This window comes from Macaca nemestrina, chromosome 11 (assembly GCF_043159975.1).
Source record: "Macaca nemestrina isolate mMacNem1 chromosome 11, mMacNem.hap1, whole genome shotgun sequence".
NCBI classification, from domain to species: Eukaryota; Metazoa; Chordata; class Mammalia; order Primates; family Cercopithecidae; genus Macaca; species Macaca nemestrina.
In genome coordinates this window covers 131,359,500-131,386,656 of record NC_092135.1, presented here as the reverse complement: position 1 = coordinate 131,386,656, position 27,157 = coordinate 131,359,500, and the positions used below count along the sequence as shown (strand labels likewise).

Here is a 27,157-nt window from a genome sequence, read left to right as displayed (position 1 = left end):
TTGCAACCCAGAATAGTACCTGTTAAATGAGTAAGCCGTGGATAAAAATGACAGTCGTTATTTTAGGAGAATTTATATTTTTAATAGGGAAATTTCTGATACTGGCATAAACACTGGCAAAAGATGGTACTTATGTTCAGGATGACAAAGAAAACCAAGTAAAAAAGCATCCTGGCTGGGTGCGGTGGCACACATCTGTGATCCCAGCACTTCGGGGAGACCGATGTGGGCAGATAGCATGAGCTCAGGAGTTCAAGACCAGCCTGGGCAACATGGCGAAACCCCATCTCTTAAAAACAAAAAACCAAAAATCAGCCAGGTGTGGTAGCACACACCTGTTGTTCCAGCTACTCGGGAGGCTGAGGTGGGAGGATTACTTCAGCACAAGGTTGAGGCTGCAGCAAGCTGAGATTGTGCTACTGTACTCCAGCCTGGATAACAGAGACCCAGCCAGCATCTCATTCTAGAATGGGAAAAGGGAATAATCAAAAAATTCACTATACTCTCTTAAGAAGATTATGGGTAGTGAAATATTTTTAGATGAAATATAATGCCTAGGATTGGCTTCAAATTGCTCCAGCAAAAGTGTTTGAAAATTTCTATAATAGAGAAGGAAAAGAAAGACTAGAAAACATAGACTACCAATATGAGATTGTTAAGTAGATAATCACTTGTCTAAAAGGTCACTTGGGGAAGAGAATATGTGATACTCACATTCGCTTGTGACTAAAAAAAAAAAGATGCTTGAAGAATCACAGAGAGAGCAATACAGGCTGGGCAGCAGGCGCCACTTTGGTAATTTCATTTTCTATTTTCCCTCCCTCTTGTGACCCACTGCTGAAAAGTATGACCGGTGACCAAACCTTTTACCCCCATGAAACTTCCTTTTCTTTTTCATGCTTTCTTTCTCCTTAGGAGGTCTCAGATTGAAAACTTGAGATCATGCACCATCACACCCATGACTGCCACTCGTCAGTCTCCTGTGTAACTGGTTTTGTTGGATACTTGTCAGCTGTGAACCGATCACTCTCAGAAACACACACTGACAGAATCCCAAATTATCAGCTGCTCCATGATCCCATACACATGACTTAAATGTGACAGGAGGAAAAAAATGGGCTGCTGGGAGTTGAGGGCAACAAAGGGACTGTGACATTCAGTGCAATCAGACCTTTTACCCATCATCATCGACCTCTGCAAGGCGCCCGGTTCATCACGGAATCACAGGAGTGGAGTGGGACTGGGAAGGGGCCTTGATATGTCCCACCCCGACTCCTCCTCCAAAGCGGAACTCTCTTTACAACAGTCAAGGCAGTTCATCACTCAGCCAGTCCACTGCGTAACTAGCAAAGTCCCTCCTTACACCCAAAACCCAAAGCTCCCACCACATAAATTCCATCCCACTTTTACGGCAAAATCTTCCCTGCTTTGAAAGCTGGCTCCTTTCACTTACCCGCTGCCAGTTATTAGGCCAGTACGGGAGTCAGTCCAGCTCTCCAGGTTCTGTTCTTTGCGCTCTGTTTCCTACCCTCCTCGTACTTTGACAGTTCTGAGCCAGGTACTGAATGTTTCCCCAGGCTGGCTCCATTTCTGCTCAATTACCCCTGCTGGGATGCAAACTATCTGCTAGCACTAGGACCCAGCTCTGAACTCCAGGTGACAGCCCTGGTATCCATCACAGTGGCTTCTGCCCAGGACTGCTTCCAATCATAGACCCCTAATTGTTGGGAGTCATACAGATAGGGGTATAATTCATGAAACCAACAGCTGTCCTACTTCCAAAATAGATCACTGACTGGCAACTCACTCTAAACTGGAGCCAATTGGTGACAATAATTATATAAATCACTCTCCCATTTCTCACCATTCCTAATTACTTTTCCTTTGCCCTATCCTTCATGCTAGCAATCCTTTCTGTCAGCTCTGCCATTACAGAGGATGGTTGTAACAAATTTTTTCCTCTGAAACTAAGCAAAATAGATCGATTTCTCACAGCTGACAGAGCCAACAGGTGTAAAAGCTTGATATAAGTAAAATAATGGAACGCTTAGCTGCAGGCATAGAAAGGACCCTTTAATTGCCAGGCTCTGTCACTATATCAAGCACGTGGGGCTTGGGGCTGAAGCATACTTACGAAGACACACAAGGCCGTAGTTGGTACCCTCACTTCTTTACCAGAACCAGGATGAGTATCCACATTGTCCTGGGGGACTGGGAAGGAAGAGACAGAGCGTCTCCTAAGAAATAACATAAAGACAAATGTCAGACAGGATTGCAAAGGTTTACCGCTCATCAAATTGTTAGAAAGGACTCCAAGATGACCTTGCTTAAGCAGACTGCCTGTTGATAGCCTGTCCCTTCTAGATTCTTCAAACTATAGAACAATTCACAAAAAAATCAAAAGCACCCTCACTCAAATGAGAAAGAGAGCCAGCACATGCCTTACTCTCCTGCACAGTAACCGGTGGACTCCTAAACCCAACAACAAAAAGCAATCCTGAACAATTGCTTTCCCAGTCAATAAGCTGCTGGGAAACTTTCTCAACGTAACAGCTAGCTCGGAGGTAGCTCTTTGCTATTTTTCGCAAACCTATTTTATTTCTATGCCTAGTTAGAATCACCCTCATCACTTGTGATCAATGTGGAGTCTAACGCATGCCAAAAGAAAGCAACAAGAGCATGAGTACTGTACTAAGTGTTCAATGTGGCAGCCCTGCTCTGAGGGCTCCCGGCATTCCTAGGAACATGCAAAGCATCCGGGTTAGCACGTGAACATCTGATGACTGAGGGCAGTGAAGCGGTGATCGGCATAATTGTTAAGGACCCACACTCACATGCTGGACTAAGAGAGGATAATAGTTTCACCTGGCAGCATCAGAAGAAGAATGATGTCCCAAAAGGGAAGACTCGGACAGACTAAAGGGAAAGGCCAGAGATCAGCACGCAGCGAGATTAAGAGGAAAGGAAGTTGAGGGAAAAAGGAAGAAGCTAAATGAAAAGCTGATATTAAGGCACATGTATACTCTGCACCACTGAAACCTGGTGTACATTTAAAAAATAAAAATAAGTCATGTACATATACTTAGGTATACTTATACACATTTTAAAAAGGAAAGGTCTTCTAACCTACCCAAAGATATTAGTGATAGAATCCAGAAGGCCTCCAGCAGGCTGCGAGAGTCGCTTACTAAAGAGGAGGGGAGGATAGGTTTAAACCTTAGAAACATTTTGCCCAAATAATCAATAAAAACAGCCCACAAAAACAGGTACCTGGGAGTATGTTTCCCGTTTAGTTCCCAAACCCCAGCCGAGAGAAACCCAACATAGTACCAAACTGCCAGAAAATAGTGGGAAGGGAAAAGGGAAAACCCAGCCTAGAAGTTTCAAAAGAAACAAGGTTCCCTAGTATTAAATTAATTTCCCTGGAAATAAAGCATTAGACAACTAACACCTCACAACTCCTGGCTACCTAACCAATCCCCACTCTTTTAAGGGCGGTGGGGAGGGGAAGCCCTAGGAAGAATGAAACAGGATGATCTAAACCTAAACAATCATTCTGCTTACTAAGGTTTAACTGTCCATATTTTAGTAAGCCACTACATTTTTTTGTATTTAGAAGCATTTGAAGCCACCCATGTTCTGCTTCCCTCCCATTAAGCAGAGGTGCAGTGAGAAAGACTAGACACCTCTGTGGTGTGTACAACGCTGGGTGTCCCAGCAAAGCGGTAGGGAGTTGGGTGCATCTGACTGCATTCTTTGTCAGGTCCACAGATGTGCCTTCATACTGCTCCTCAAGCTGTCTTTTCCCCTGGCTCAAACCCGCCTACTTACGTGGCTGCTCTGCTGATGGCTCGCACAGGAGAGGTCTCTTCTGTGTGATCAGAGGTTTCATCCACAATGACCTCAATATCATCATCCCTGAAAGAAAGGCAAGAGATTCTTTGATTCTCTTGAACAGGAGCTCTGTGATTAATCTGTTCTGCAAATGCTAATATCATTTTCTAGTTAGATCTTAGATCACTTGTCTATGACAGCAATGTTTTAAAGGTTCTTTGGAAAAAAAGGAAGAGCTGCCATGTTCTGAACAACACTAAAATAAACATTTAACCTGTTCAAATCAAATCCAGAATTTCAACTGAGAATAAATTTAAAAGTGAGCTTTTGATCCTTTTAGGTATAAACACAGTTCCTACTTGGAAAGCAATGAAATATGATCTGTTGAGTCTATAATCACATAACCAGTGCCAAAGCAGGGCATTCCATCAGCAGTCAGCATCACAGTTGAAGGGCTGCAGTACTCACCAAGCACAGTTCTCATGATACAAGGGCTGAGGGGTACCTAGGATAGTTTGGGGCAGCAGCTATAGAATATAATAACAACAGTGTAGGGAGAAGAATTCAGGGAAAGAAGGGATGGCTAAATGGGCCATGAAATCAACAGCTGACTTAACCCAGTTTCAAATATTACTTTAATTAAAAAATAGAAAAACAAAATGTAGGCCGGGCGCGGTGGCTCAAGCCTGTAATCCCAGCACTTTGGGAGGCCGAGACGGGCGGATCACGAGGTCAGGAGATCGAGACCATCCTGGCTAACACGGTGAAACCCCGTCTCTGCTAAAAAATACAAAAAAAAACTAGCCGGGCACGGTGGCGGGCGCCTGTAGTCCCAACTACTCGGGAGGCTGAGGCAGGAGAATGGCGTGAACCCGGGAGGCGGAGCTTGCAGTGAGCTGAGATCCGGCCACTGCACTCCAGCCTGGGCGGCAGAGCCAGACTCTGTCTCAAAAAAAAAAAAAAAAAAAGAAAAACAAAATGTAAGCACTATGCATTTTTGACTCTGCATATTTTATGTTTAAATACATAGTGTCTCTGACATTAGGAGAGCCCATCACACTTCAAATGACATAATCAAGTCATAGGACATGTTCCCTTTGTTGCTGTTTGTCCCAGCAGATGCAAAGCACCTCTGGAATCCCCCTTCCTCATATGGACCACGTCTTTCCTAGTTGGAGGAGCGCAAGTAATTATTTTGGTCTTAATGACCTCCTACTGACATGCAACCTTCATGGAGAAGATAATTAAATGTAATAACCCAAGATTTCATCACCTACTGTTTGGATTCACAAGAACTTGACAGAAAGATTTTTCCTTTTCAATGAGTAATTATCTGGATTAGGTAAATATATACTTAAGAACCTGTTACTAAGCAAGTTAAACCAAGTCAAAGTAAATTTATTTTCCTTAGCTATTTATTCCAGGACTATGTGTAATTATTGCACCACATTTTGGCCAGGATGTAGAAGGGAATAAAGCCAGGTCTAAAGAAAGAGGACAAGGCTGTGCTTTATTTTTTTGATTGGCTTTCCCAGAGAGCTAGGTTTGTGAGAGTCACCTGTGCCCACACAAGGACGAGAGAACTGCAAAGACAGGAACTGCAAATATGAGCTGAGCCTTTGGCAATGTCCTGTTGAAAATAGAATTTTATGGTTGTAAGTACTTGGAACTGTGCTTAGGAGCGGGACCATAAGGAAACACTAGCATTTGCTAAGTTATCAAAACCTTTCAAAGATGTATGTCCTCTGACCCAGAAACTCCTTAGGGAAGCATAGAGATTAAGAACAGGCCTTAGGCCAGGCGCAGTGGCTCATGCCTGTAATTTCAGCACTTAGGGAGGCCAAGGCGGGTGGATCACCTGAAGTCAGGGGTTTAAGACCAGCCTGACCAACACGGAGAAACCCCGTCTCTACTAAAAATACAAAATTAGCTGAGCGTGGTGGCGCATGACTGTAATGCCAGCTACTTGGAAGGCTGAGGCAGGAGAATCACTTACACCCGGGAGGTGGAGGTTGTGGTGTGCGGAGATCGCACTATTGCACTTTAGCCTGGGCAACAAGAGTGAAACTCTGTCTCAAAATAAAATAAAATAACAGGCCTTTACAGCCCTGTGTTTGCATCCTACCTTGGCCCCTTCCTGTATGATCTTGGGCAGGATGCTCAACCTGTCTAAACTGTCACAGTCAACCTGGTTATGCAAATGACACTTTTATAAACTGTTATTTTGAAGAAACCAAATATCATTTCCAGGTCAACTATTTATTTACTTTGTGATTTGGGAAAATACAACTGAGATTAATCTTCCACATCTGAGTGTGCAGACACACACGTATCCTACACATCTAAAGCAAAGGCATGATATGGGAACCTTTGTTTCTTCATAAATTAAAACGTTAGTTGATGAATGACTCCTAGTTGAATTTAAACCCCTCCTCTTATAAGGAATCAACCAACATTTTAAAAAAATAGTGGATCGTAACTCTAAAACTATATTCCAAAACACATTTCAATAGAAAAGAAACATCCTAGAGCAAAGGAAACTGTTTTCTGCCACTATCAAAGCTTCAAATCTCGGAGAAGATACCCCACCTTAACTTGTAGGCAGACTAGGAAAAGCTCCAGAGCTAGTTCAATTCCTTCTGTTCCAAGAGCTCTTAGTTTTCACTTATGTTTCCACTTTAAGTTACAAACCAAAGGGAGCAAGGAGGGAAAAAACAAGCAAAACAACAGGAACAACCCCACCGCAGCATCACATGGCAGGCACAGTGGAGAGGCAGAAAACTGATCGTTCAAAGCGCCATCAGGAAACTGCAAGGCAGTAATGTGTACCGAGCGCAGGAAGTTAGAATTCACATTCACAGCTGATGAACAGAAACTTTTCAGAAGGTTGTTTGGTGGTATGTTCCAAAAGTTTTGACCCACCAAATTTTATTTTCAATAATCTATCTCAAGTAAGTAATCAGAAATAGGGTCAAAGGCCATATTAGTACATTATTTGTAAGTGAGAAATCAGAAGCCACCAAAATACAATTAAAATGATATATGAATGTTAGTTCTGAGTGGTGGAAGAATTGTATGGTTTCATTTTCTTCCTTCAAGTATTCTTTCTAAAATCTGTAAGATGATTTTACAGAAATAAAAACATTAGAAGCTATGATCACACCACTGCACTCCAGCCTGGGCAACAGAGCAAGACCCTGTCTCAAAAAAAACAAAAACAAAACGAAACAAAACTTTTAAGAGACCCAAACTCTCAGGAGCACAGTTTCGATTCATTTATCTTTACTTACTGTTCGACTGGTAGAGGTTCCTTTGCTGCTTCTGCAAGCTCTTTCTGTAGCCGGGCTTGCCGCCTCCTGTTTTGAGAAAAAAAAAAAAAAAAGCCCACTATTTATGTCTGCTTAAGAAAGCATGGGGTTTGGGCTCTCCAGAAGCTACCAGTTCTAATAACACATTCAGTGCATGTGAAATAACAACTACCCTGAGCAAAATACTCAAAGTCACAAGCCCAAACTCATAACATCAGTGAGGCTCCCTTTTTAAATGGTTTCAGAGTAAAGCCTAGAAGACAGATAGGTCACATTATTAGAGAAAGCAGTGAACTGGTAAAGGAGGAGGCCTGCCTTCTGGGACCCAGGGTCTCTTAGGATAGACACGTGCCTCAGGCTCACTGAGGGTTAGTCATGGTTGTGGCTTAAGTTTTCTGAAGCAAATAGTCTTATACGGGTTGAGCATCCATTACTTGAAATGTTTGGGACTACAAGTGTTTCAGATTTTTCATTTTCTCAGATTTCGAAGTTTTGCATAAACATGATATGAATCTTGAGGACGGGATCCAGGTCTAAACATGAAATTCAGTTGAATTGACGGTAAATCGGAAATCTGAAATGCTCCAATGAGTACTTTGAGTGTCATGCTGGTACTCAAGAAGTTTCAGATTCTGGAGCATTGTGGAGTCTGGGATACAGGATGCTCAACCTGCATTCACACACCCACAGCATGATTACTAACAGTGACGATTTACCTAGGACTTCCCCGTACCTGACATTGTTAATTACTTTACAGACTTTAACTCATTTAAGCCTTATAACAACCTTTTGAGGTAAATACCATTATTGCCACCTATAAAAGAGGAAACTGAGGTATAGTGAGATTCTTCAACTGTCAAAATTTACGTAACATTAGAAACTTTAGGCCGGGCGCGGTGGCTCAAGCCTGTAATCCCAGCACTTTGGGAGGCCGAGACGGGCGGATCATGAGGTCAGGAGATCGAGACCATCCTGGCTAACACGGTGAAACCCCGTCTCTACTAAAAAAAATACAAAAAACTAGCCGGGCGAGGTGGCGGGCGCCTGTAGTCCCAACTACTTGGGAGGCTGAGGCAGGAGAATGGCGTGAACCCAGGAGGCGGAGCTTGCAGTGAGCTGAGATCCGGCCACTGCACTCCAGCCTGGGCGACAGAGCGAGACTCCGTCTCAAAAAAAATCAAAAAAAAAACAAAAAAACAAAAAAACAAAAAGAAACTTTAATAGAAGTCTTGGCTGTGACAAATTTTACCATGGTCAAAGTTTCATCCACTAACTCCCCTTCTCAGAATCATTTTTGTCTCTCATTCAAGTCCTAAATTCAGAAACTCCCTAACTTCTAACCCTGACCTCACACTCTCTTCTTTGACAAATTTCACTTCTAACTATGGCTATACCTGTTAGGTGGAGGACTCCTAATTTAGAACTCCAGCAATGCTACTGAGCTGCAATCAAGAATTCTGCTGAACTTTCTCTTAACTTCTACCATAGTGATAATTCTCAAAATGAAGGTAAGTCCTCTAGGCAGTATAGCAGAATCTTGGGAAGGGGTGTGGGCATAGCTTTAAAAGTACAATACGCTTTTGATTTTATACCTCGAAGACGAAAAATAACTTTTACAGGGCAAATTACCAAAAATACAATTTATCCAAATTTTCTTACCTGGAAGAGACAACCTGTGAACTCTCTTCGAGGAAAAACAAGAGTCTCAGTATGAGGTGTGTGAGTACCACTACTCTATGATTAAAGCACTTGTTGATTGTCTGATATCTACTTTCTATAACTTTAGGTTATAGAAATATATGCAAGGTGGGGATAAAAACTTGACCTAGGGTCACAGGGAGAGGAAACCACCACCTGTCATCAGGGTTTCTTTTTTTTTGAGACAGAGTCTCGCTCTGTCGCCCAGGCTGGAGTGCAGTGGCGCAATCTCGGCTCACTGCAAGCTCCGCCTCCCGGGTTCACGCCATTCTCCTGCCTCAGCCTCCTGGTAGCTGAGACTACAGGCGCCCGCCACCGCGCCCGGCTAATTTTTTGTATTTTTAGTAGAAACGGGGTTTCACCGTGGTCTCGATCTCCTGACCTTGTGATCCGCCCGCCTCGGCCTCCCAAAGTGCTGGGATTACAGGCATGAGCCACCGCGCCCGGCCAGGGTTTCATCACTATAGCTGAAAGGAAAGGTCTTTAATAGTTCAGAGTCTGTCTCTGTCACCCCGGCTGGAGGGCAGTGGCATCATCTCAGCTCACTGCAATCTCCCCTTCCTGTGTTCAAGCGATTCTCCTGTCTCAGCCTCCTGAGTAGCTGGGATTACAGGCACCCACCACTACATCCAGCTAATTTCTGTGTTTTTAGTAGAGATGGAGTTTTTCCATGTTAGCCAGGCTGGTCTTGAACTCCTGACCTCAGGTGATCCACCTGCCTCGGCTTCCCAAAGTGCTGGGATTACAGGCGGGAATCACCGCACCCGGCCCCGAGTGCATCTTATGAAGCAGTCACTGTGCCTGACCGCAGGGACACGTGGCAGCATAGGGAAGGAGGCAGTGTGTGAAGAGCTATCTCAAAACAGTGTGCTACATATGGCCCAGGTAAACCACAGCTGCCAGAAGCAGGAAGATGAGGGACATCTAAGCTGGGGAGGCAGGAAGTGGGTAATGAGGCGGGAAGGTTTCTAGGAGGAGAATCTACCTAAGCAAATGAAGACTCCTCAGGCCCGACATCTGCAATCACATGATACCTCCGAGTGCACATCCCTAGGAAGATGCTTCAAAGGGTGGGCTAGGGAATGAGGACCCCGTCCACTGCACTGCTCAGGGGCTCTTCCTTGACATCGCCACACATCTCCCCAACTTCTCCCTCTAGCAGCCTCTCAGCTGACGTGAACGTGCAACCTAGCAGCATCTAGCTCACCTGAGGCCCCTAACACCCTCACACTTCTGACAGGTTCCATGGCATAAGCCAAACAAGTCTGCTTCAAGTAAATGTGAGACAGAATAATACAAAAAGGACAGCTTACTTTCTCTTAATAGAAACCAGAAAATTAGAAAATACAGGTAAGTATAAAATGAGAAATCAAAAACCATAATCTCACCACCCCCAAACATCAACACCAGTAACAGTACATATAATTCCTTCCAGTCATTTTTTTAAAAAAGTATACAAAATTGGAATCATTTGTATGAAAACATTTTGTGTCCTATTTTTGGTTATATTAATTTTAGGCATTTTCCACAGCACTAAATATTCTTTTTGTTTTGCTTTTGCTAGAGCCTAGTGGCATGATATTTGGCTCACTGTAACTTCCACCTCCCAGGTTCAAGCGATTCTCCTGCCTCAGCCTTCTGAGTAGCTGGAATTACAGGCATGCGCCACCAAGCCCGGCTAATTTTTTTATTTTTAGTAGAGACGGGATTTCACCATGTTGGCCAGGCTGGTCTCGAATTCCTAACCTCAAGTGATTCACCTTCCTTGGCCTCCCAAAGTGCTGGGATTACAGTGAGCCACCACACCGGGCCAATCTTACACCTTCTAACAGTATTTCTGTATCCATTTGCAGCATTTTTGTATCCATTAAGTAATCTCTCTTTAACCTCCCTCCCCACTACTTTTCTCATGCTCTGGTAACCACAGTTATACTCTGTATCTCTAGAACATTTTTCTTTTAGCCCCACAGGTAGAAGCATGCAATATCTGCCTTCCTGTGTCTGGCTTATTTCACTTAATATACTGTCCATCCAAGTGGTTGCAAATGACATGATTTAATTCATTTTTATAGCGAATAATATTCCATTGTGTATATGTACAGCATTTTCTTTATCCATTAAGCCAATGATGAATATGTAGATTAATCCATATCTTGGCTATTGTGAATGGTGCTGCCACAAACGACGGTAGCGCAGATCATCTCTTTGATATACTAACTTGTTTTTCCATCAACACCCTTTAAAAGACTCTTTCCTATCGTAATTTATTCCCTTTAAAAGACTCTTTCCTATTGTCATTTATTCACTTTTAAATTACCTGGAATAATCTCTTCAAACTCAAAACTACTGATATGGGGATTTAAAAATATGTATGTTCTAATCTGTAGAGCTTTTTTGTTTGTTTCTGGATGGGGTCTCACTCTGTCACTGAGGCTGGAATGCAGTGGCACAACTTTGGCTCAGTGTTGCTTTAAACTACTGGGCTCAAGCGACTCTCCCCCATCAGCCTCCTCAGTAGCTGAGACCACAAGCACATGCCACCATGCTTAGCTTTTGTTTTAGTTTTTTGTTGTTTTTTTTTTTTGTACAGATGGAGTCTCACTATGTTGCTCAGGCTGCTCTTGAAACTCCTGGTTTTAAGCTATCCTCCTGCCACCGCCTCCCAAAGGGCTGGGATTACAGGCATGAGCTACGTACTGCATCTGGCATCTGCTGAACTTGTTTTAATAGCTTTTCAGCTCATTTTCTTAGGTTTCTAGGTGGATGATCACCCCTTCTTTTCAATGGTTGGTTGGCCAGAACATCCAGATCGGTGTTCTCTATGAGTTGTGAGAGTGAACCTCTCCTTGTTCTCTTGTAGGTTTTAGTAAGAGTGTATATAGATGGTTGATCAGTGGGCCTTGACCAGGGGATGACTGGACTCTCTGGGGCAGCTTTTAAACACACACATTTCCCACAACAGAGATTCGAATTCCTAATATAACTGATTTCTTGATAATCCACTTTTTAATTCCCATGTCTCAGTACGTTTCAGATTTATCTTAAACAGACTTAGAAGGATTGCAGTGAATTCTTTAAAAATCTATCAATGGCCAGGCACGGGGCTCATACCTGTAATTCCAGCACTTTGGGAGGCCGAGGCAGGTGGATCACCTGAGGTCAGGAGTTTGAGACCAGCCTGGCCAATGTGATGAAACCCCACCTCTACTAAAAATACAACAATTAGCCAGGCATGGTGGCGTATGCCTTAATCTCAGCTACTCAGGAGGCTGAGGCAGGAGAATCACTTGAACCTGGGAGCTGGAGGTTGCAGTGAGCTGAGATCACGCCACTGCACTCCAGCCTGGGCAATAGAGCAAAACTCTGTCTCAAAAAATAAATAAATAAAAATCTATCAATGAGTCTGATTTAGGAATTTCACATCTATATTCATATGAGGTTGTATTATAGCCTCCTTGTGCATTAGCAAGATCAGAATTTTTATATGGACACAAAAAGCTTCACAAAATTATAGGGAAGAATTCTAATTGTGGTTTCTTTCCTTTTTCTAACTCTGGTTTAATTTATATTGTTCAGAATTAGCCTTTCTCCTCGAAACACTGAAAGAATTCCCTGGCAAACCTCCTGCAGTAACTGCCAGGTTTATGTCTTTCTTTGCAAAGACCTAGGTTCTACTCTACTACGGATGGAAACCACTAACTGTGGATTGATAGCCCACCTGGAGTCTTTTTCATTCTCTGCATTGAGCCGATTGGCCTCCTGGGCTTTCTCAGCCATCCACCTGGTGACCAGCTCCTGGTTCTCTTCCGTAGTTTTCCTCAGTTTTTCCTCCAAGGCAGTAAAAGTGATCTGCAGGGCATCATATTCATCCTTCAGGGTCTGGTTGGCTCTTTCAAGGTCACAAAGCTTAGTGCGCAGTTCTAGGCACTCCGTCTCCAGGTCAGAGATAGTCTGCAAACATTCTGCGATTCTGGAAGCATGACATCAGAGGAGGAATAGTACCTCGCCAGAGCCCTGTGCCAGAGCCAGACGGACCTGGCTGCGTGCTTAACACTTCGTGTCTGTTACATCTTTTAGCCAGGCCCATCCCCATGAGGTACAGGATAATCCATTAGGAGAGGAAACACTTAAGGTGAAATTAATCCAATTAACGACTAGGAAAAACACGACGTGAAGGAAGAGAAACGTTCAATGCTTAGATTGGTAAAGGGGAGTTAAAAGGAGGCTGGAAACCCTATATATTTCACCAGCTCTGACATTTCCCAAGCAAGAATGCCTGAGCAAGTGCCCTGCCTTTCCAAGCCTCTAGACCCCTTTTCACATATTAAGGAAACCCAAGCACCCCCCACCCCAGCTCCAAGGTCTCAGGATTCAGAGTCCTGATTTATCTTGTCTGTCAGGCTTCTCTCTGATCAGCAACAGTTTTGCTCACAAACTCATTCCCCTTTTCCCAAGGGCCATGCGCTCAGCTATCCTGGCCCTACCACCTCCACCACAGGAACATACCAGCTCCCACACACAGTGGCCACAGGAAAGCTGCTGAGTGTCTCTGGGAAACTTGCAAGAGCCAAGGCGACTTCCCTAGGAGGACGCTAGAAGCTTGCGGGACTATCCTTGCTTTTCCTTCTCAGAGCTGGTAGAAAAGGATCCCAGAGCGTGCATGCACTGAAAATCAAACTCTCGCTAAGTGCACTGTGGCCACTCACTGCCACTGGCCTTGCTCACAAGAGGTCAGCAGAACAAGGACATGGGACCCAATGACCAGGCTCCAAGGAGGCACGGTCTCTACTCACTTTGCTTCATTCATCTGCATCTCCCTGTCCTTCTGCTGCATTTGGTTATTCAGGTCAATCACCAATTGAGCTAACTGGGAGATAAAGAAGAATACTTTTATAAATAAAATTTTAGGACCTCACTTGGAAACTACACAGTGGGTGGCGATTTATATTTAAGAAAGAATAAATGAGCTGGGTGACAGCAAGGAGCCGAGGCACCTATGGGGACACAAAGGGGAACTGTCCCTGCCGCTCCCTGTTGAAGGACAGCTTGGCTGGAATGAGAAGTGTTCCAGATGACTGCCAGGGGCTTGCTGAGGACAACTGTCTACTCCTCAACCTCAGCTACCTTTTTGGAGACTCATTTCTGCTGAAAAGACAATCAATTCAGCTGTATTGATGGTGAACTGTATTTTCCCAAATGGAGCTTTGCTGTAAGACCACCATCCAGGCGAACACATCCCTGGACTTGATTCTTTCTCATGAACGTCTCTGAAATTTCAGGGTTCGTACTGAAAAGTTATGAAACCATCAGTGAGGCCTTCAGCAGGCCAGGGAGCAGGCTTTTTTGTTCTTTAAAGCCTCTCCACTCTTGCCCCTCATGCTGATTTTGGAGCATGGTAACTGGCAGCGCTCTCACAGGATGGCCCTTCTGGCAATGGGCCTCAATCTGCCTGGTCTTTTAATTCTGTTTTCCTTGCCCTTTTATTCCTATAGAGGGGGCTTTTGATGCCACATATGGCTAAGGCCGCTGCCAATTCTGGTGAGAAGTGACTGAGCTCCCCCACTCCCCACAGGACTCTCATAGAGGGCAGAGGACAGATGAGGAAAACGGCTAGCTTTACCTCCCCACGTTTCTTGTGTAATTCAGTCAGTTCTTCTTGGTGCTTGATCCTCAGCTGGGCCATTTCTTGTAGCTGACTGTCATTCCATGTGCCGTCATGTCCGGGACTAAATTGGCAAACCAGGCAGATGAAGAGAATGTGCAAAAAAAGGAGGGGAAAAATGAGACTCCAAATCTTTCCAATTAGGCAGTGAAACAACAACTCCAGAAACATGTTCACAAAGCCAATAAACCATTTGGGTGTCTCCAGCAGCTGTGGTTACAGGCACTATGAGTGGAAAGGAGGAGACGTGAAACACGTGGAAAAAAGCAAAGCAACCGTGACCACCAGGCATGTCAAGAATAAAGGGTGGAAAGTTCCTGAATGAAGTCCCAGTAACAGGCACACCAACGAGGCCCACCGGCTCAGCAAGGACCTGAGTGCCGATGATGCAGCAGTGAGTGCAGGGCTCTGCTTTCACACAGCTGACAGTCAACTGAGAGCATGTGTGAGGTCAGGAGTCACATGTACTTGCCAAAAACTCCAGGAGAAGAAGAAAGGGAACGGGGGCGGGGGGGCTATTTTAATGTAATTGAGGAGGGTTTCTCCAATGTGACACACAACTAGAGACTGTAAGGAAGTGAGGAACAAGCCATGTGGACCCCTGGGTGAAGGGCCCTCTGGACAGAGGGAGTAGCAGCAGCAGGGCCTGGAGAGGAGGTGGTGTATTTGCAGGAAGGGTGACTGAAGCCCCAGCACAGGGGGACAGAGGAGGTGCGGCCAAGTAGGAGGTGGGGAGATGATGCAGAGCCTTGTGGACCCCTCTGAGGGCTGTGAGGTATACTATACTAGGCGTGAAGGGAAGCTGCTGGAGGGCTCTGAGCAGCTGAATGACTTAGGTTTTAAAAGGAGAGCAGATTGCATGGGGGTAAGGGCTGAAATAGGAAGACCAGCCAGCAGGCTACTGCAAAGTGCAAACATGGGACAGTGCAGCCCAGACCAGGGTGGGAGCAGTGAGGTGAGATACTGTCTGATTCTAAATCCATTCCAAAGACAGTGCTAACAGGACTTGACTTTGAATTGGGTATGGGGTGTGAAGAAAGATAGAGTCAAGGATGACTCAATACTTTTGGCCTGAGCAACTGGTAGAAGGCAGGTGTCAGCCACTGAAATGCGCAAGACTGTGAGAGAAGCAGGTTTTGGGGGAGGCCTGAAGAGTTCAGTTGTGGCCAGTCAAGTGAAAACTGAGTATTGCCAAATGGAAACTGAGTATTAAGAATCCGGGCCGGGCGCGGTGGCTCAAGCCTGTAATCCCAGCACTTTGGGAGGCCGAGACGGGCGGATCACAAGGTCAGGAGATTGAGACCATCCTGGCTAACATGGCGAAACCCCGTCTCTACTAAAAACACAAAAAATTAGCCGGGCGAGGTGGCGGCGCCTGTGGTCCCAGCTACTCGGGAGGCTGAGGCAGGAGAATGGCGTAAACCCGGGAGGCGGAGCTTGCAGTGAGCTGAGATCCGGCCACTGCACTCCAGCCTGGGCGACAGAGCGAGACTCCGTCTCAAAAAAAAAAAAAGAGTCCGAACCTCAGGGAGAAGTCCAAGCTAGAGGCTAACATGTAGACACTGTCAGCAAATAGATGTGCCTAAGGCCACGGGAGTGAGTTCAGATCACCTCCAGAATCAATGCAGTTTTGGAATCTTTGCCAAGTGTTTGCATGGTATCTCAGAAACAGCAGAAGACAACTAGAACTGTGGATTTATAGTTCGAGAGAAGGCTGGTGTCACAGGTGAGAATTATCAGATTATAGTGAGTAGCTGAAATCAGTGCCTAGGGAAAGCTTGTAGATGGAGAAAAGGAATAAGGCTGGACACTAGGATACTAACATCTGAAGAGAGCGGAAAGAACTGCCCACTCCATATGACCTAGAATAAAATAAAAAGAGGGGGATAAAGGTGGCAGTATAGCAGTCTTTCCATCTCTATATGTATTGTTATTACATAGCTAAGCACAAACTAATACCTTATCTTGAGGCAACCTGGTACTTTCCCAATCTTAGCCCAAGAAGTAATGCCAAGAGATTAGAAAGTAGAACACACTTTACATGAAACTATCCTAAATTAGGCAGAATAATTATCAAATCTTCCCCACCTTTTAAAAAAGTATTGAGATGGTATCTATGTTGCAAAGGCTGGCCTTGAACTCCTGGACTCAAGCATGTAGGACGTGGTCCCGCCTTCCAAGGAGCTGGCTAGCTATAGAACAGATTCATGAAATAAAAACTAACAACAGGCCGGGCGCGGTGGCTCATGCCTGTAATTCCAGCACTTTGGGAGGCCAAGGCAGGCGCAATCACGAGGTCAGGAGATCGAGACCATCCTGGCTAACACAGTGAAACCCGTCTCTACTAAAAATACAAAAAATTAGCTGGGCGTGGTGGCAGACGTCTGTAGTACCACCTACTCAGGAGGCTGAGGCAGGAGAACGGCGTGAACCCGGGAGGCGGAGGTTGCAGTGAGCTGAGACTGCGCCACTGCCCTCCAGCCTGGGCGACAGAGCGAGACTCCGTCTCAAAAAAAAAAAAAAAAAAAACTAAAACTAACAACATAAAGAAAAACAAAAGTGTATCAAAGAGTGATGAGAGAAAGTGTTAATCATGTTCAGAGGCAAAGATTTCCCCAGACAAGGATGGTTTCATTTTGGGAGGGGTTTCCCAAGAGGAACTAAAGTAGGAATCTCCTAGGAAGGGCAAAATGGAGGCAAGATCATCAGGCAGAGGGGCCTCAGGATTAGATGCTTAAACTTCAAAGTCTACCAAGACACAGAACTCAACAGAAATGCTAGGAGAGACTCAGGCAAGCAGGACACAGCTCTTTCCACGACCCAAAGCCTCCAAGGACTTCCTATTTTACTTACAATGAATATCATCAGCCCATGAAGGTGCTTTGGCAAGTAGAAAAAAACAATCACTCGGAGGGCATGTTTCAAGCACAGATTCCTGCAGCCCGCTAACAGGTGATCTGCCTTCCTAGCAAGGCCCAGCAATCTGCATTTCTCACTTTCTGTGCGCTGGTGATGGGAATGTTGCTGGTTCCAGGAAGTCTGAGTAGCAGTAAAGGTGGCAGTGCTCAAACTTTAGAGGTCACTAGAATCACCCAAAGCATTTCTGAAAACACAGACTACCAGGTCCCACCCCTGGAGTTTCTAATAGAAAAGGTCTGAGATGGGGCCCAAGAATCTTTGTTTCTAACAACTTCCCAGAAGATGCCACTAGTCCAGGAACCATGCTTAGAATAAACAATTTTGAGGCTGAAAAGTTTGATTTTAAACTGTAGGCAAAGTGATGAAAATACTTAAGAGAAAGTCTGATAACTGATGCAGATGACTATTTAAGCACAGTGTGCACTGTTTTACGGTTAATTAGGATGAGACAGGCAGGGACTTTGGAGAGATAGGAAGGAGGGGAAAGGAAACCAATGAAGTGCCCAGCTTCTGTGAACACCCTTACATGCTCTAGCAAATGTCCCTTTGAGTTGGTCTCCCCCACTAGACTCTACTCCTCCTCAGAGCAGGGACTCTGGCTTACTCATCTCTACACCCCTAATGCCCAGCCCACACTGCGGTCACAGAAGTCTATTGAGTGAATGAGGCTCTCACCACAGTCTGGGAATAAGAAGATAAATAAACAAAGGAGGTGGCAAAATAAATGTAAACCAAAGGATGCAAGAGGCTAGGGGGTGGAGAACCAATGGGCTTGGTGAATATGGGGAATATGAGGAATAAAGGAAAGTGGGGAGGGGAAGATATAGAGGGAAGAAGGAACCATAGATGACTCGTGGAAAACAACGATACCGTGAATGGAAACAAAGAAGTCAGGAGGGCAGACTTATTATGGATAACATTTGTGGAAATGGAAAGACCGAACAAGGGGTAACCTGATGAAGCCCACCATTCAACCTGCCTTGCCTGCTTTTCATCACTTTTTTCTAGTTCCAAACTCCCACTAACAAGTCAAGTTGCCAAACAATACATAACTAAACTCCCACTAGCTTCCTTGTAAATAATAACTGACTGTGGCTCACTACAATAACTGGTGCTTAAAGTTTTTCTCCAGGAACTAGGAGGCAGCTCTTGCTCATTAAAGCCGGCTGAGACCCCCAACCCTTCAACTGGGCCTGTGTGAATGCCCAAGAGGTGATCAGAGGGCCAAAACACTCCTCCCTCAGATGGCGCTAATGCCACCATTTTCTGCATGTGTCCTATGAGGAACCACATAGCTAGATTATGCTTGCATGGAAGCCCCAATGACCTCATCTTTCCTACCCACCAGTCACCTCTTCCCGCACTTTAGACCACCCTGCTTTCTACTGCATAAGTACCCCCATCCCTATTTTCAAGGAGGTGGATTTGAGACCTGTTCTCCTGCCTCCTTGCTTGGCCATGTTATGAATAAACTCTCACAAAACCCATCATCTCAGTGATTAATTTGCTGTGAGTGGGCTGAATGAACCTGATTTATAACAAGACCTCCAACTAAATGACCATCCCACTGGATGTGATGGCTCATGCCTGTAAACCCAACACTAATGGAAGGTTGAGGAGGGAGGATCACTTAAGCCCAGGAGTAAAGACCGGGCTGGGTAACATAGTGAGACCCCTATCTCTACAAAAAATTAAAAAATTAGACCGGCATGGTGGTGCACACCTGCAGTCTCTAAGCTACTTAGAAGGCTAAGGCAGGAGGATTGCTTAAGCCCCGGAGGTTGAGGCTGCGGTAAGCCATGATCATGCCGCTGCACTCCAGCCTGGGCGACAGAGAGATACTCTGCCTCAAAAAAGACTATCCTAGGCCGGGCGCGGTGGCTCAAGCCTGTAATCCCAGCACTCTGGGAGGCCGAGGCGGGCGGATCACGAGGTCAGGAGATCGAGACCATCCTGGCTAACACGGTGAAACCCCGTCTCTACTAAAAAAAATACAAAAAAAACTAGCCGGGCGAGGTGGCGGGCGCCTGTAGTCCCAGCTATTCGGGAGGCTGAGGCAGGAGAATGGCGTAAACCCGGGAGGCGGAGCTTGCAGTGAGCTGAGATCCGGCCACTGCACTCCAGCCTGGGCGACAGACCGAGACTCCGTCTCAAAAAAAAAAAAAAAAAAACAACTATCCTAGTGAAATTCAGCCAAAAGAACTGCTGCATATTCCAAGCACATGAGTTTGGCTAACAGATAAAGAATACAAGAATACAGTCACCAAGGGTTTAATCAGATAGAAATGTTTTTAGTTTTCAATTGGATGAATTTAGATGAAAATGGTGAAACAGCATTATCTACACCTAAAGTTAACCAAAATACTAAAACTAATATCTTAAGTACTACAGAAGGCCTCCCAGGGCCACAGCCAGGCAAGATCTCCTGAACTGTTACAAAGCAAGGACGGAAGTGAGGCCCTGCCAAGCTATCTGTTCTCTGGTATCTTTCCCACTCCGTACTCTACCAGGAGATCATCCTGCCCGATGAGGAGACTACAGCTACCATTTCTAGACACCATAAATCACCAACCTTGTTTTTACAATTGCTAAATTGTGGAGATTTCAGAGAAATAATGGTTACTGTTCCCATACCAAATTTAACATGCAAACACAACGAATATTATGGCAGAGAACAGTAAGACTTCAAATATATATAAATGCACACAAATGACCCAGTAAACACAAATACGCCAGCATGAACAAATACGTATCTCATGAAATATTCTATTAATACACACACACACACACACACACACACACACACACACACACACACACACAGATATATATATTTTTGGGATGGAGTCTTGCTCTGTCACTCAGGCTGCAGTGCAGTGGTGTGATCTTGGCTCACTGCAAACTCCGCCTCCCAGGTTCAAGCAATTCTCTGCCTCAGCCTCCCAGGTAGCTGGGATTATAGGCGCCTGCCACCAGGCCTGGCTAATTTTTGTATTTTTAGTAGAGACGGGGTTTCACCATCTCGGCCAGGCTGGTATTGAACTCCTGACCTCGTGATCCACCCGCCTCAGCCTTTCAAAGTGCTGGGATTACAGGTGTGAGCCACCGCGCCCAGCACACACTGATATTTTTCTAATCTAGTTCTTAAAGAAAAATAAGAGCTTATTGCAATCTGCTCACTTCTGATGTTCCTCTACTTACTGAGGCTAAGTCCCTTTAAACCCATCAGAAGTTGAAAATACATAGTAGGTTGAGAATATATTCAATACATCTCACCTACTGAGTATCATAGGTTACACTTACATTAGCCTACAGTTGGGCGAAATCATCTAACACAAAGCCTATTTTATAATAAGTTGTTGAATATCTCATGCAATTTATTGAATACTAAACTGAAGGGGAAAAAACGGAACCGTTGGATGGATACTCAAAGTACAGTTCTACTGAAAGTGTATCACTTCTGCACTATTATAAAGGTGAAAAATTGTAAGCTGGCCAGCATGGTGGCTCACGCCTGTAATCCCAACACTTTCAGAAGCTGAGGTAGGTGGATCATTTGACGTCAAGTGGTCGAGACCAGCCTGGCCAACGTGGTGAAACCCTGCCTCTACTAAAAATACAAAAACTAGCCAGGTGTGGTGGTGGGCACCTGTCATCCCAGCTATCTGGGAGGCTGAGGCAGGAGAATTGCTTGAACCCGGGAGGTGGAGGTTGCAGGCTGCGGTGAGCTGAGATTGCGCCACTGCACTTCAGCCTGGGTGACAGAGCGAGACACTCTCAAAAAAGAAAAAAAAAAAGAAAAAGAAAAATTGTAAGTTGAACCACTGCAAGTTGGGGACCATTTGTATGTTGAAAAAAACACCAACCTAAAAAAGATCAAATAGACCCATACTGCACAAAAGCAATTTTTGTGTATGTACCAATCAATCTTATATTAATAGGATCTACAAAAACCTGCTCAGAAATACTTAACTTGTCTGTGATTATTTAAAAACAAACAAAGAAACAAAAAACATGAACCCTGGCAGGTTAGATGAGAAACTGACGTAGGGTTACCACATGAACCTGCCTTAAGAAATTTCTCAAGCTGAGAGCACTGTACTGACAATAACCTTTCTAGGTATGTACATACCTTTTAAAAAACAATTTTAATTACACGGTTTTAGTTCTTACTTGAAAGGAGCTGACAAAAACCGGAACACAAAATAGTACTTGATTTGCTTTTAAATTAGAGAAGTGACAACTGAACTGAGATAAATCTCATTAGAGACACAAATAATATAGGTTAGTTTCAAAATACCTTATCTCATGCCTGTTTGGTACGTCATGTTTTTCAGCCTGTAGTTTCTGGGCCAACACTGAATGAAGATCAGACTTTTCCAGCAATTTGTTATCTATTAAAATAAAGAAGTCAGAAATTAAGTTATTATAACATATGTACACTTGCTAGGTACCTACCTTGTCATGCATTGAAGAATAAAATACAGGAACATACATTCCTCAGCCATAGTAACCTACAGAATCACCTGCAAGAATGTCTTCTCTATTAAAGGGAGCTGAAAATGCTTCCTACCCCCGAAGTTATTTGTTTCTACCTTGGGAGGAAAAAAGAAAAAGAACCACACGAAACACAATGGCAAAGTGAAATGCTATGGACCTTTAAGTACTACAGGAGAACTTTACCATAATTGACACATTAAATTACTTTTTAGGTCAGGGAACTAGAAATAAAAATAAATGACAGTCCCCAACATGAAGGAGTTACCATTTAATTCAGTCAAGTATAAAAAGGTACAGAGAATACACTCTGTACTCATTTTTATGAATGGTGTCACAGGTGGTGATATATGAGTTAAGTCTTAAGAGAAGATGATGGAGGCCGGGCGCGGTGGCTCAAGCCTGTAATCCCAGCACTTTGGGAGGCCGAGGCGGGTGGATCACGAGGTCAGGAGATCGAGACTATCCCGGCTAACATGGTGAAACCCCGTCTCTACTAAAAATACAAAAAACTAGCCGGGCGTGGTGGCGGGCGCCTGTAGTCTCAGCTACTTGGGAGGCTGAGGCGGGAGAATGGCGTGAACCCGGGAGGCGGAGCTTGCAGTGAGCCGAGATCACGCCACTGCACTCCAGCCTGGGAGACACAGCGAGACTCCGTCTCAAAAAAAAAAAAAAAAAAAAAAGAGAAGATGATGGGCCACGCAGAAGGAATAACAGAGTCTTTTGGTAAGTGGCTGGAAATAAAGGTTGGAGCCAACACTGGAAAAAGCAGGATCAGAAATTTAGACTTCTTACTGGCAATGATGAAATAAGAAATTATAAAAGCAGGCAGTTACATTAACATATCCGTATTGGTAAAAAGTCAAAGATTATTCTGAGACTCCTCGCTCAGGCAACTGGGCAAAGGATGCTAACGTGTGAGAGAACACAGGAGGGGAGAGCTAAGAGAGGAAATGAGTTCTCTTTCCAAACATAATCAATTTGACAGGAGACAGAGTACAGAAACTCAAAAGACAGGATGAGAAAGAACATGGAGTTAAGAGTAATACGCACAGCCGGGCGCGGTGGCTCAAGCCTGTAATCCCAGCACTTTGGGAGGCCGAGACGGGTGGATCACGAGGTCAGGAGATCGAGACCATCCTGGCTAACACGGTGAAACCCCGTCTCTACTAAAAAATACAAAAAACTAGCCGGGCGCGGTGGTGGGCGCCTGTAGTCCCAGCTACTCGGGAGGCTGAGGCAGAATGGCGTGAACCCGGGAGGCGGAGCTTACAGTGAGCTGAGATCCGGCCACTGCACTCCAGCCTGGGCGGCAAGCGAGACTCCATCTCAAAAAAAAAAAAAAAAAAAAAAAGTAATACGCACACAGGCCAGGCGCAGTGGCTCACGCCAGTAATCTCAACACTTTGGAAGGCAGAGGAAGACGGATTACCTGAGGTCAGGAGTTCGAGAACAGCCTGGCCAACATGGTGAAACTACTAAAAATACAAAAATTAGCCAGGCATGGTGGCACTTGCCCGTAGTCCCAGCTACTAGGGAAGCTGAGGCACGAGAATCGCTTGAACCCGGGAGGCAGAGGTTGCAGTGAGCTGAGATCGCGCCATTAAACTCCAGCCTGGGCGACAGAGCAAGACTCTGTCTCTAAATAAAAAAAATAAATAAATAAAATGAAATAAAAAATAAGAGTAATAGGCATACAGGCACCGTTAAGATCAGATATGGGTACCGGTTCTGCAGGTACCAAGCAGAATAAGACAGGGTTTATGCTAGTGACTATTCCTGTTAAAAGAGCTTGTTTCTCTTTTAAAGAGTCTTGAGTCCCACTTCCTGATATCTGAAAACAGAATTCCTGGGTAGAAACACTCTCATCTGTATTAGTCAAATGAATTAGCTCAGCCAAACTGGGCATTGGTTTCAACCTGGGACGTCATGATCAAGAGAAAGGTTTAAAATCCACCAGTGTCAAAGGGCTCTAGTAAGATCTTCAGATGTTAAACCAAAGCTTGGTGCCCTGTGATAATTTTAGGTTCTTTCAAAAAACAGAGGCATTCAAAAGAAGTCCTTCTCAAAGGTTGCTCCCTGAAGAGAAGGCTGGAGACAGAGGGAAGCCTTTCCCCTCCCCCTACAGCTTCTTTCCACCGTTCTCTTCAGACTCAAAGGCACCGACTGAACAGGGAACAGACTCCAGGTTGATGGAGGGTCAGAACTTGACTGGCCTGGGGAGGCTGGAATGAGCGGAATGAAGGTGTTTCACAAACTATAATAGAAACGATCTCCCTAAACGTCAATCTCTCCACCTAAACAGAAGATCTTAACAAGCAAAGGCTGTCTCACTCTCCTGTTCATTGTTAGCTTCTCATCCCAGTCTCCTCTCCTGGTCCCTCAGGCAAGCATTACTGGCTACTCTAGTACCTTTTAAAGCTATCTTCTTTCCACAACTGACCTCTTATTCTGACTGTTCTACATGTTCCTGTCCCATCAAGATGCCATTTTCAAAGCGCAGGAAAACATTCCATTTGTGTCAAGAGATAATGCTTTACAATTACAGGCTATTATACAGATGGCTTTGAAAGCATTATATGCACAACACTGTTTTTATGAAGTGGGCAGGGCAAGCTTCATTCCCATTTTATAGACGAGGCAAAACAGATTCAGAAAGTAACTGAAAAGGTTCAGTGAGGGGTGAGTCAAGCCTCCAACCCAATTTGACTTTCAAAGGATATTAGCTTTTAAAGCATAAGCACCCAATAAACACCTAATGAACTGATTTATGTCATCTGTCAGGGAATCATGTTTTGAGTAAGAGGGACTTGTGCTTCTGAAACAGTACTGTTCTTCACGGCCTCCTAGAACAGCAAAGCATCCTCTTTCTTCTCAGTTTTGTTAAAACAATGGGTGCAGTGAAAGCAAAGAACCATTTGCTGGGGGAGCCAGTGAGAAAAGCAAATGCAAAAGTTAGTCATCAAGCCTGAGTTCAAATCCCAGTCCTGGCTGGGCTCGGTGGCTCATGCCTGTAATCCCAGCACTTTGGGAGGCCGAGGCAGGTACATCACCTGAGGTCAGGAGTTCAAGATCAGCCTGGCCAACATGGTGAAACCTTGTCTACTAAAAATACAAAAATCAGTCAGGCGTGGTGGTGCTCGCCTATAGTTCCAGCTACTAGGGAGGCTGAGGCAGGAGGATCTCTTGAACCTGGAGGTGGAGGTTGCAGTGAGCTGACATCGCACCACTGCACTCCAGCCTGGGTGACAGAGCAAGACTCTGTCTCAAAAAAAAAAAAAAAAAAAAAAAAAAAAAATTCCAGTCCCACTATTAACCTGCTGTGCAACTTCAGAAGTTACCTATTCTCTCTTGGCCTCAGTTCCATGTATGAAAATGGCAATAACAGTTCCTGCTTCATAGATAGAATTTTGGGAAAGATAAAATGAAATAACACATGCAAATAATTACCACTGCACTCAAATTTCTCTGCACAGTAGAGTCATTTGGGAAGCATCAAAAAACACTGATAACTTGGCATGCAGTTCTAGGCTGAATCTCACACACGATACCTGTGTCCTAACTTCATATATTGTGATTTAGTTGGTCGGGGTGTGGCTTGGGATCTGTAATTTTTTAAAGATCTACAGGTGATGCTAATGTGCACCTAAGTTTGAAAACTACTGATTTTGCACAATCAGAATGCAAAAAAGGCAGCAATTTTTTGAATCCCATGATCAACATAACTTGGGAAAGTTGTCAGGTTTACTTTCAGGGACAGATGGAACCACCTTAGGACCATTACAATTTAGGTAAAGGTACAAACATTTTTGTACCCTTAAGCTGCAAGCAGTAAGCGGAAAGACAACCACCTCTTTCATACTGAAGATTTCAGTAACAGCAAAGGTTCTGTCCCACCTAAAAGAGATTAAGAATCAAAATGTATGATAACGCCAAGGTGGGGCCGGAATTATAGGCTCACGCCTATAATCCCAGCACTTTGGTAGGCCGGGGTGGGAAGATCGCTTGAGACCAGGAGTTGGAGACCAGCCTGGGAAACACAGTAAACCCTCGTTCCAAAAAAAAGACTTTTTTAAAAATTAGCCGAGCGTGGTGGTGCGCGTCTGTAATCCCAGTTACTCGGGAGGCTTAGATGCGAGGATCACTTGAGCCTGGGAGTTTCAGGCTGCAGTGAGCCGTGATCTCCGCCACTGCACTCCAGCCTCGGCGACAGAGCGAGACCCTGATCCCCTATCCCTCTTTCCCCGCAAAAAAAACACCAAGGTAGAGTAAGGGAAGTAAGTTTGAGGAATCAAAGGCCACCCGTTCCAGTGCATTGAGAAGGCAATGTTAATTCAGCGACTTAAAGTCAACGACCGTTTCATTAACCTGACCCCATAAATGGGATGTTTCTGGGACCTATTTAAGTGCATAAGCGTTGTGTGAGCTGCTGGGATTCACAAATACAAACACGAACTGTGCCTCCCCACAAAGATCGCAGTTTAGCAGGGAAAATCCTCCAAAGATAAAACACAAGTTAGAAAAAACATTTAAAAGGCTTGGGACGTCCCAAGCGCGGGGTACCCGGGGCGGCCGCCAAGCGTGAGGGCGGCGCCGGGGACTCGGCCTCAGGTTTCCGCGGGCGCCCCGCATGCCTCCGCGGGACCCGCCCGCCCCGCTCCCAGCCCGCACCGGCGCCGCTCACACTGCAGGATGATCTCCTCGAACGCCTGTCTCTGCAGCCGGTCCCGGCGCCTCAGTTCCTCCGAGATGTGCCGCTTCCAGCGGGGGAAGTCAGCGGCGCGGAGGCCCGACGACATGTCGCTTCCTGTCCCGGCACCTCAGCGCCACCGATGCGAGCGGGGGCTGGCGGTCGCGGCCTGCAGCATGAGGCAACCAGCGGACGCGGGAAAGCCGGCAATCCCGGAGCTCACCTCCACACACTGACCGTCCCCGAGGCCATCCGGGACGGTCTTCCGGCTCCTGCCGGAAATGATTTTCCAGAGAGCCGGAAGGCCCTCCCCCTCACCCGACGTATCACGCCGCACGGGCTCAGGGGCCGGTGCCTACGCAAGGCGCTCGCTGGTGACGCCAGCCTGTAGCCGGAAGCGTCAGAGGCAGAGAGGTGGCCGCTTGGGGGCGTCCGGGCCCCGCGCAAGGCACAGCTCCCGGCGGGAAGGAGGCGGGAAAGGGGCCGCTTCCTCCTAAGTGCTTACTTTTGCTGCTTTTCAACCCTTTTCGTGTTTTCTTTCTTGGCCTG

General features: G+C 45.3%; 1 protein-coding gene and 1 non-coding gene across 4 annotated transcripts in view; both read right to left on the bottom strand.

Annotated features, from left to right (window-relative positions):
- The window catches only part of LOC105473896 (autophagy related 16 like 1), a 46,004-nt gene extending 19,115 nt beyond the window's left edge, over window positions 1-26,889 (bottom strand). The window contains exons 1-10 of one of the 3 annotated variants that reach the window (XM_011728079.3): window positions 26,603-26,889; window positions 21,722-21,815; window positions 14,461-14,566; window positions 13,634-13,707; window positions 12,559-12,810; window positions 7,125-7,190; window positions 3,832-3,918; window positions 3,131-3,187; window positions 2,866-2,916; window positions 2,135-2,237 (exon numbers count right to left, since the gene is read on the bottom strand). In XM_011728079.3, the coding sequence (XP_011726381.1) occupies window positions 2,135-2,237; window positions 2,866-2,916; window positions 3,131-3,187; window positions 3,832-3,918; window positions 7,125-7,190; window positions 12,559-12,810; window positions 13,634-13,707; window positions 14,461-14,566; window positions 21,722-21,815; window positions 26,603-26,717 (1,005 nt within the window). In that variant the 5' untranslated portion in view covers window positions 26,718-26,889. The remainder of the gene's footprint in view (window positions 1-2,134; window positions 2,238-2,865; window positions 2,917-3,130; window positions 3,188-3,831; window positions 3,919-7,124; window positions 7,191-12,558; window positions 12,811-13,633; window positions 13,708-14,460; window positions 14,567-21,721; window positions 21,816-26,602) is intronic. The other 2 variants (XM_011728080.3, XM_011728081.3) reach the window with 2 other exon arrangements.
- Window positions 918-1,193, bottom strand: LOC112425253 (small Cajal body-specific RNA 6). Its single transcript, XR_003016320.2, has one exon. It is a non-coding gene; the product is annotated as a small Cajal body-specific RNA 6 (non-coding RNA).
- Window positions 26,890-27,157: the final 268 nt, after the last annotated feature.